The following is a 10,982-nucleotide window of genomic DNA, read 5'->3' on the forward strand; positions in this document are numbered from 1 at the left end:
ATAATAGGGTAATTGAACCCTATGTATGGCTCTTTTTATAATATTTATCAGACTATTATACTTTAAAATTTGTAAATGAATTACCAATAAAAAACAAATTTATCTTTATTAATAAACTAATTATAATATTGTGCTGCCTCTGTATAATACTTATTCGCTTTATAATCACAATATTACGAACTAACTAATGATTTTGTCCACTTTGGCGCAATTTTTCTATTAATTTGTTGATGGGTAACTTTGAAATATCATCAAAATCTCTGGGAAATTCTTCTTTGAGATCAGCTACTACATAAGCTACAGATGCCCAGACAGCTGTAGCCTTATCTAATGTGTCTGAGTCCAAGATATCCAAACTGTCGGCGACTGAGTGATGGTACCAGAAATATTTCTGGTTTTCGTTCAAAAGACCAGCTATCGGAATCTTCTTAGCCCACATCGCTATGTCGGATCCTACAGATTCGCTGTATTGGGTCTGTGTTGCATTTATCGGTTCAAGTAATCTAAAATGTGTTTATGTTCCTTGAAATTCTTAAAAGAAAATGCGTGATATTTACTTACCCAACAATTTCCTTTAATATACATCCACCTTTTTTGCCGGTTGTATATTCTATTCCCAGAGGATTGAAAGTACCTTCGTCAGATTCCATTACAAAAGTAAAATCATCCAGATCATTCTTGTGCGCTTTGTCGTATGCTTGGGCTCCTATGAAACCAGGTTCCTCGGCAGTCCACAGAATAACTCTAAAGGAAGATAATTTGATACAGCTATGGTTTTAATTAAGCTTGATTTGTGTATATTGGCCCAACAAAAAGCAGAAAGATAAAAGAATTCAAAGAGAAATGGTTACAAGAAAAATGTCAAGAGATAGAAGAGCTAGAACGAAGACACGATAGTTTTAATATGCATAAAAAAATCAAGAAGTTTACTTATACTTACAAGAAAAAACAGTTTGGTAGGTTAATAGACGAGAACAACAAACTTATTGTAGATAAACAAGAACAGTTACAGACTTGACAAATTACATAAAAGATTTGTTTATGGATTATCATTATATTTCTACGAACACTCTTGATCTGAATGGATCAAAAATATTGAAAAGTGAGGTGATAAAAGCTATAGATCAAACGAAAGATGGGAAAGCAACAGGATGCGATGAAATACCAGTCGAATTTTTAAAAGTTTGTAACTACAACAACCTGAATCTAGTATTGGAACTGTTTAATAATAAGATATACGATACTGGTCAAATTCCATCGAACTGGTTGAAATCTACTTTTGTGCTGTACAAAATAAAGTAAATACAACTGGCAACCAATTTGTACTGAAGATCAATAGAAAGAAAACTAAATTTATGGTGATCAGTAAAAAGAACATATAACATATCGACCTGAATATTGAAGCCGAACGTATTGAAAGAGTACACCGATTTAAATATCTGGGATATACAGTAAATAATAAGTGGGACCCAGACGTAGAGATTAAGATCCGAATTGAAATAGCAAGATCCAAATTCATCAAAATGAGAAAACTCTTAAGCAACCACCACCTAAGCGTTAACCTCCGATGACGCGCCACGAAATGCTACGTACTCTCTAAGCTACTTTACGGAGTTAAAGGGTAGATATTAACAGCAGCAACTATAAAGACCACATGAACAACGCACATTCTACCTTCCCGTTTTTTGATCTTTCCGTTGTTCTTATTAATATCCGTAATGGTAGATTTGCTAATACCGAACTATTTTGAAAAGAAGATTATTTTGACAGAATTGCAAAGCACATAACGCGATAGTCAACTACAACATTTCTTAATAGACTCATGTCTTAATTTTATCTATGTGTGGTCTATTTAGATGCCAACTTAGAACAATATTCATGGGTCTTAGACAGTTATATTATGTCATGGATGTCGTTCGCATATACAAAACATTTAGTTTGTTGTTAAAATTGCGGTCAATTTAGATACTCACCTTAGAGTTCTCCTTGCTCTTAAACCGAGTGATTTTAGAAGAACCATTGAATACCAAGAAATAAATGATCCACCACCATCATCCATTGCACCAACTCCAACATCCCAACTATCCAAATGACCGGATACAACAACGATTTTTTGCTCTTTTTCTGATCCTTTAATTTCTGCCACTAAGTTTCTTGAGGTTTCATCAGGCAGATGTTGCGAGTCTACTTGTAGTTTTATTACAATTTTTTTACCTTTATCCTAGAATTAAAATGATTTTTTTCTTATTCGAAAACAGAATCAATAATTAATAAATTTTATCTTAGACGGTTGATAAAAGAATTTTATTCTGCGAAGTTTTCGCATCCGCTGGTCACGATATTATTACACTTGTTGTTTGCAAAACGCAGTAGTGGCTGCACAAATCTCACCATGTGATGATGATGAGCCAGTTGTCTGGTGATTTATCGATTCAAAGACCTGGTTCAGGTCGAGACAGAATTACAACAGCTGTGATGACTGCTTTGTCGTTTTTAGTGCTTTGAGAAACCGAACGGTTACGACAGTTTTCATTCAAAATCGTTTGCAAGAAGTGGGCTATGCAAACGTAAGTAAATGGACAGTTAGAAGGCAATTTTATGCTGCTGGTTTATCTTCTCGAACTCGATTAACTGGGTCGCTGCTTTTCCGCAGAATGCGATACAAAATCATCTGATCCAAAACATGCCTCGTCCTTTGAAAGATGTTATGATTATCAGAAGGGAGTACTCGCTATCGAAGTTCTCAAAATTCCTTTTGTTTCAACATAAAGCACATCAAATTAAAATTGTCCCTTTTTAATATTTAGTATACTAAAGGAAAACTGTCCATTTTCGTAACTTTCAAATAAACTTTGAGGTAAAAATGTTGTTTTATTTAAGTAATCCGTTAGTAAACTATGTTACAACCGAATATATTTAAAAAAGAATAATTTCTAAAATAAATTTAAATTACAGGGAAACCCTCATTTTATGCTCGGCAGTGTATCTAATAGTTTTTTAATATTTTTTTTTTCACTTTATTTGATACCTATATTAAAATAGATTTTATTGATTTTGTTATTTTTTCCAAAAAGCTGTTACACCAGTAAAGAAATATGAAAAGCCAAAAATTCATAAGATTTTTGATTAAAAAAATATACAATATATAAATGTATAGTATATGTTCAATTAAGAAATATTTTTAATACCAGGCATTTTTTATTTACAAGTCGATGAAGCATCAATTTGAATAATTTATTATAATTAAAAAATAAACACATGACAACTGAGTCATAAAAAATGCCAGACAAGCGGTTAACCACATTTTTCCGATGAATGTAGACAGCAAGACATATAAATCAGTAGCGGTACTAGAGGGGACTTTAAAATATTAGCAATAATCAAAATTTTTTGCCTATTTTGCCTTTTTTATATGTTTTTTGCATGTTTTACCTTTTTTTTTTGGATGATTCCATTAATTTGTGTCTTTTTTTAAATTGTATTACCCATGTTATTATTCATACTACTATTACTAATAAACCTTTCTATAATAAAAGTTTGGTAATTAATAAAATATGAATCGTTTGTTCATAATAGATTTCTAGGGTACGTGATCGAGACTTAAAGCTTAGTTTTTGGGAAATCCTTAACCATTTTCCTTAAATTATATATATCTGCGCGTCATTAAAAAGAGGCCTCCAAAAATATTTGACATTTTTTAATTTTTCACGAACCGTACAAGAAATTGATTATTAGATGTTTGTGTAATGTTTAAGAATATATTATAAAGCAATATGCAACCATTTCTTAAATAACAAATGTCAAAAAAAACTTCTCCCAAAATGATAATTTTATTGGGAAATTTAAAAAATTAACATTGTAAATTTTTTCTGCTTTCTTTATAAAAATTACAATAAAGTCGTGATTTTTTATTATTCTATATTACCACTTCTATTTTGAATTACACTCCTTATTCGACTTGGCATTGAATTGATTAAATTCTGGATGTTATCTTAATGAAAAGCTTCCCATTCTTTCACGAGCGCCAACCGAAGCTGCTCACAATTTATTGGAGCAGGTATTAAGTTTCTTATTCTTCGTTTGAGTTGGTCTCAAACATGCTCAATCGGGTTGAAGTCTGGGCTTTGAGCCGGCCAATTCATTTTTGGCACACCGACGGTTTCCAGGTATTGCGTTACCAACCTGGCTACGTGCGACCGCGCGTTGTCCCACAAACGCAGCAAAAGGCACTGCATGCTCGTCTAGAATTTCGATAATGTATCGGTAAGCATAGAACGCTCCAAACACGAGTTCAGTACGGCCTTCGAATGAAATGACTGCCAAAACATTACAGAGCCTCCTTAAAAAACCAACACATGCTCGTCGAGTACAAGCAGCATATCGTTCCCTGCGTCTTCTGTACTTTTTTATAAGACCGTCTGAACCATAAAGAACCATCCTGGACTCATCACTAAACAAAACATTTTTCCAATCTTCTATCGTCCAATGCTCGTGGTCTCTAGCAAACTTAGTCGGCTTTGTCGATGTGCTGCTATTAACAAAGGTTCTGTTGCTGAGCAGCGACCCCTTAGACAAAATTTCCTCAACCTCCTTCTCACTGTATAACTTAAGAACGCAATTTTGAAAATGTTTTGGAATGCTCTAGCCATAAAGAACCGATTTTGCAAAAAAGTGTGTTGTAAAGAACGGTCTTCTCTGTCCGTCGTGATTCTTAACGCGTCTGATCCTGGTCGTCGTTCGTGATATCCAGTCTCTAAAAATCGTTGGTATGTTTTTTGGACCGTACAACGACTGACTCCAAACTGTCTGGCCACTTCTCTTTGACTCATTCCAATATCAATCAAAGTAACAATTTGAACAAATCAAGCAAATCTCTCAGCCATGGTTTTCAGATTTTAGATTTCAAGTAATAAAAAGTGCTTTATTGACCAGCATTGTGGAACTCCACTTCATACACGCATATTGGAAACATTAAATTCAGCCAAATTAGTCCAAATATCTCTGCAGTTTAAGCAGTATAAAAAGGAGAAAGACACATTTAAATTTGAATTATGTCAGATGATGGTCACATCAAACCACTGTATAAAGGTAATCACCCTATTTTTAAGTGCTCTTTTGAAAAACATTTTAATAAATCCTTTCCGGAGGAATGTCCATTGAGAAAACAAACTATGGACAAATGCTATGTAGAATGTACTTCAAAAATTAAGCGGGAGTTAAAGGGCAATTTTTAGTATATTATGGTAGATGAAACGACATATGTTTGCGTCAGGTATATAGTTAATTTGATGATTGGAATTTTTAACGAAAACTTGGTCAGAAAACCTTAGATAGTTTCCGTTAAAGAATTTAAAAAAAGAACAAACAAGTTTAGTCTTCCCAACAGATAATCTACGTGAGACTTATTGCAACAATCGCACCTAAAAATGCACCTCATGCTGTAATACATTATGCTTTTATCAGAAAAATTAAAATGGGTTTTTTATATCGGTATAAATGTAAATATCGTCCACATATTGAACAATTTTAGAGATTTTGGAGGTTTTGGAGAGCCGACAAGTGCAATGAGAAATCCTTTTATCTGTAAATTTCGGTAAACATATCGGAACGGAAGGCTTTTAATGTCAACAAAGTCATTGTTTGAGTAATTAGTTGTATGTAGGTTTTAAATTCTCTTTTATGTCAAACTGATTATATAGAATCAAATTTTAATTAGGCATCGACCATTATAGTCTGCATTTGATGAACAATCTAGGTTTTTTGTAAAAATACGATCTATAGTATTGAGCAAGATTAGAATCTTGACCTGGCTTCCACGAGAGCTTCTTTAAATGCATCACTAAGAATGAAGAATTTAAATAGACTTTAATAACTGATTATTAAAAACTGTTAATACCTGATATCTTTGTAGCATGTTAGCATCCTCAACTGTTATCGAAAGAGCCGGAATTTTTTTGACATCCTTTCTGTACTTGAGGTATCCTGTATGAAGAGTATACATGGAAAAGGGTGTTACCGATTTTATAAGTACCGCTAAAGCCCCATGTTTGGCAGCTTCGACAGGTCCTTGGCTCCTGTATTTGACAGATCTTCCGTAACGTTCAAAATGGAAGTTGATGACAACTATTTTACCTAAAAACGCAAATACAAGTTAGTCTAAATGATTCATCTTTGGTTCTAACAACAAATAGCAGAAAACTTACTTAAAACTCTTACCTTTAGCTGCTGCTGAAACTTCTGGTTTGTTTAACTCCTCAAATGAACGAACGACTAGGACTTCTGCTGTAATTCCTTCGGGAGGAGTATTAGCTGTTTGTCCCAAGCCAAGCACGCCAATTTTGGATCTTCGAGGTTCGAGGACTTCGGCAATTTCTGTGCCCCTAGAAATATTTATTAATAATGAAGGCAAAAATATGACAACTACTATGAAGATTACATGAGAAGTTAAATAACAAATTAATATGATAATGTGCAACAACTCAATTATAGAAATATATAACTAAGTGTAACAAAATGAGGTGTTGAGCAGTGTAAAGTGAACATATAATATGTTCTATTTGTTTTTTTTTTCCTGTCGTTAAATTTCAAAGAATTCCGATAATAATATTACATATTATGTACAATTACAGTATCACTTCTATATTTATCTATAATACTTTTATCGGTCGGGAAATGTCAAGACGAGGTTATCGATTTCTTGAAAATTTTACAGTTGCCCACGTGGATGAAATATTAGAAAAATATTTAAAATATTATTAAAGTGTAACACTGATAGATAATTGTCTTATTCTAATATCATTATACGCTTGTGAAACCATGTTAAAATAATAGGTGTAATATTAGTTCTGTACTTACTCAATTACTAAATATCCTATGTACATTATGTACTATGACCCAATTTGGAATGGGTCTATAATATTTTCTGCACACTCTATTAAATGCATGTTGTTTTATATACCTAGTCTGTATGAGTTGTTTAGATTCTTTTTAACAAATGTCCATCCAACTTCCCTGATTTCGTTTTTTATATATCTCTTCTTTCTGTTCCTGCGTACCTACTCTTTTCATCTTTCCTCTTTCTATCTTTGCATTGGCTCGATTATATCATTTTGACTTTGTATATTCTTCATTGTTCCACTTCTTTTTTGTAGCTGTTGCCACTTTATGGCTCTATCCTTATCTATAATATATATTATCCCTCTTCATATATCTTCAACCATTTTTTAAATTCTTATTTGGTGCTATTTTTTTATACTTTCCATCTAGACGTCCAAGAGAGAATTGTGAAAAAACCAAAAAATCATTGTAATACATAGTCCTCGTTCTTTTTTTCTCCTTCGTAAGTATATAGTTAAGGAAGAAAAGAAATGGAATGTTAAGGAGAGAGACATCGATAAAAATAGAACAGTTTGGGTTTATGCCAAAGAGGAGGACAATAGATGTTTTGTTTACTTTGAGAGATTTGGTAGAGAAATGGCGAGAAGAAAAGAGAGCTACATTTAGTATTTATAGATCTGGAGAAGACGTACGACACAGTCCCTAGACAAGAGCTATGGACATGTATGAGGGAAATGGGTGCCTGAGAAGTACGTAAGACTCTTGAAGGTTGAGGAAGCCTACACCAAAATGAGTACTTGTGTCAGATTCACCGACAGTTTTCCAGTGTTGGTTTGCATCAAGGCTCTTCACCTAGACAAGAGTCTCTACCTGTTTTATCTTGGTATAGAGAAAAACCGAGGAGAAGATGAAAGGACCGTGGCAGAAGACGCGAAGAAGAAAGGCTTAGGTGAAGAAGACCAGATGGACAGAAATAAGTGACGACGAAGGGTAAGAAACAGCGATCTCTGAAAATGGAAAATCTGAAGAAGAAATTGAAGAAGAAGAATTATATAAAGTTGAGAGTAGAAGAAAGCCAGATCATCCAAAAAATATGAGTAAACAAAGAATATTGTAGATAGAAATCTCAATAAAAATATAAAAAGAAAGACCAAAGAAGCAAAAAAGATCTGACAGAAAAACTGAGTAAATCATAGTAAAAATTCGGAAAAAATGAGGAAACCTTAGTTAGTCCATTTAAAAGTCCTGTTAAAAAACCAGCTATTTATATGTAATGAAAGTATAGAAAACACCCGTTTATAAATTATAAAATAAAACTAAATATCATTTAGTTGGCCAAATCCAAAAACTTACTTGCGTCATCATAAAACAAAATAACTTACCTAACGTAATAGAAATAATGTAAAGAATCAAGCTTACCTAACCCAATGTGGAACTGAAACATTTTCGCCGTGTATATTCTCTAAACCAGCTTGCACCAGCAAATTCTGAACATAATCAATAGAATTTTCTAAATTCTTGGTGCCTGATACCCTAGCACCAAAAGTGTCGATAAAATCCGATAGATGGTTATATACCTTTCCCTTGTGCTTTCCTTTTGTTACGGCATCTATAATCCTGTTCACCGTAGGTTTATAAGATTGAATTTCTTTGATTAGTTTCTGCGATAAGTGACACTCGTCTTCCACTTTGTTATTAACATTATCACAGTTGGACGCAACAATTACGACAAGTACTAGTACCGATCGAACAAGCATCGTGTTGAATGGATAGTCCAGAACTATTTTATGATCAGAATTTCCAAGCTATGATTTACTTTATTTATTGTTTAAATATTTTTATTTATTGTTTAAAGATAACCTCTGAATTAATTAGTTTGTGTCTTGTTAGTCGACAACAGAGTCGTAGTATAAGAATTTTCAATGGGGTAATTTAAAATTGGATTATATAATTCTCATAAACGATATTAAAATTTATATCAGTAACAATCAAGAGTACGTAATGTGGATTTTTACTGTGGGTGTATTGTACTAATAAAATGTTTACTAAAATTGTAAAGCGAATAATTTCGTCAGCATAGAGAAAAAAATTACGCACGGAAGAAAGTATGTTTTTTAAACAAATTAGATTTTATAGGTACATTAGTGTAAGAAATTGGCATAACATTAATAGCCTTCTATTATTTTGTCCTTTTCCAATAATTAATAATATTTTTGACTTAACTTGTAAAAATAAATGTTTTATTTGAAAGTACATACCTACATATATTATTATATATATCGTTGGTATATCTCTTCTTGTTTGATAATCAAAAATAAATTTAAAGGAGAGTAATTTTCTTTTGGGTTGAAGTTTCAGGTTAGATAAAAAAAGATGTAGGAAATCTATTAATTTATTGACCATAAAACACAAGCTTTTGTTAACTTACTTCTAACTCTTATTACATTATTTAGTTTTTCACCTTCGTGGTACAATCTAATGTTGCAATTAGCTTCGCTATGTACAAATTCTGTTGAGCTTTTATTTCTCAAATAATGTATTGCCTTAGCAACTTTTTGGCTGAACTTTTGGGCATCTAATTTCACTTTCATTTTTTCCTTATACCAATTTAAATGCCTTCGCGTTATCCTAGTTGCAAGATGAAGGCCTTCTTTTTCTTAAATGTCTACTAATTTTTGCAAATATTCCCATTTAATCGTTTTATTATTCCCGTCAAAAAAAAATTTTGTAATAACCTAAAGTATTGTGAATAAGTGTTAACATATGTGGAGGGTCAAATATTACATATATTGGTTGATTTGTTGCTGGATGTAGAAAATATACTTTATTGAAATTAATCGATAAATCAACTCCAAGTTGTTTAACCATGCTAATATTTGATGCTGCACCATCAAACGTTAAACTTGTAATTGTAAACTGTGACATCAGCTTCGTGCATTATTTTTAAGCACATTTTTATTAGATTACTTTTTTAAACACCTGATAACCCAGTGATTAAAAAGTAACCTATCGGCAGCTTCCATGAATCATTTAAACTATTAATTAAGAATACAATTGCTTCTTTTGCTTTAATTTTGGAAGAATCGCTTTGAGGTTTATTTCTTATGTCAACATACCTAAATTAATGTTTTCAATTATTTAAATAGAAAATATAATGTTATGATACTTTTTATAATTGCTAATAAATATTAAGCTACACCTACCCTAAAACCTTTTCACCATCCCATTCTATTTTCTGGTGTATAGACATTTCATCGACCATGAAAGCACAGATACATGATTTTCCTTTATTTCTAATTTCAACTACTTTTTGTTTTAATACATTCACTGTTTCTTTTTGAAACCCAGGCTCACAAGCTACTCTTGATATCACTTTTGAAGAGTTCGTGGATGAGGCAACAGTTAGGAAAAGTTTTTCTGACATACAAGTAAGCTTTTGGAGAATAGAAATTAAGAGTGAGAGCAAAGCTTTTTAACTCCGGTGGATATGTTTTAGTGCTCCTAGATTTAAGTAGCTGCTTAAAGATACTTTTTGCAGAAGCATGCATCGTATCCTAATAAAATAAAAAGCAATAATCAAAACTTAATCGACTAACTACAAACAATATAAAATAATAAACTGTTATGCCAAAGCTAAATAGATCACTAATAAGAAGTATTAATAATTTTCTTTACCGAAAGTTTCAGAGAGGAATCTTCATCGATCATCTGTTTTTCTTTAAGATGTTCTAATAAAGATTTTAAGGTATTTACTTGTTTAACAAGCCTTCTGTTTCGTTGTTGCAACATTTTGATTTGTTTGTTTTTTTTTTAATTAATTTGTTTACTACTACTTTATATCCCTGGTCTCTGTTAGATGATCCTTGTTCGAAGTTACCAAGATAATGTCTTCGCTTTTTCAAGGGAGGTTCTAAGGTAGTTTCGTCTGAAATTTCTACTGGAGTCTTTATGGTGGTAGATTCACTCGTTGTTATATTTATATTTTCCCTTATAGATCCTGTTGGTTTGACTGAGACAGTTTCTCTTTTTACTGGAAATTTTCTAGTTGCAACTTGCTTAACTAAATGGTTTGGAAAATCGAAAATGCTGTGTACAGCATATTTTTTTAGTTGTTTTTTTGAACTTCAACCGCTAGTAATATACTA

The 10,982-nt window shown here is 32.2% G+C and overlaps 1 protein-coding gene across 1 annotated transcript; it reads right to left on the reverse strand.

Moving 5' to 3' along the window:
- Positions 1 to 87: 87 nt before the first annotated feature.
- On the reverse strand, positions 88 to 8,635 carry LOC140444219 (carboxypeptidase Q-like). The gene is made up of 6 exons (XM_072535965.1): positions 8,257 to 8,635; positions 6,217 to 6,380; positions 5,897 to 6,132; positions 1,974 to 2,221; positions 562 to 744; positions 88 to 503 (listed from the first exon to the last, which is right to left on the reverse strand). The coding sequence occupies exons 1-6, from the start codon at positions 8,592 to 8,594 to the stop codon at positions 185 to 187; spliced, it is 1,488 nt and encodes a 495-aa protein (XP_072392066.1). The 5' UTR covers positions 8,595 to 8,635; the 3' UTR covers positions 88 to 184.
- Positions 8,636 to 10,982: the final 2,347 nt, after the last annotated feature.

This window comes from Diabrotica undecimpunctata, chromosome 6 (genome assembly GCF_040954645.1).
Source record: "Diabrotica undecimpunctata isolate CICGRU chromosome 6, icDiaUnde3, whole genome shotgun sequence".
Taxonomy (NCBI): domain Eukaryota; kingdom Metazoa; phylum Arthropoda; class Insecta; order Coleoptera; family Chrysomelidae; genus Diabrotica; species Diabrotica undecimpunctata.

Bases quoted from the DNA above. Each gene is read 5' to 3' on its own strand.
- LOC140444219 (XM_072535965.1), bottom strand. From the start codon at position 8,594: ATGCTTGTTCGATCGGTACTAGTACTTGTCGTAATTGTTGCGTCCAAC. The intron at 6,133-6,216 runs GTAAGAGTTTTA...TTGCGTTTTTAG, and splicing joins AGTTTCAGCAGCAGCTAAAG to GTAAAATAGTTGTCATCAAC. The intron at 745-1,973 runs GTGAGTATCTAA...ATCTTCCTTTAG, and splicing joins AGAGCAAGGAGAACTCTAAG to AGTTATTCTGTGGACTGCCG.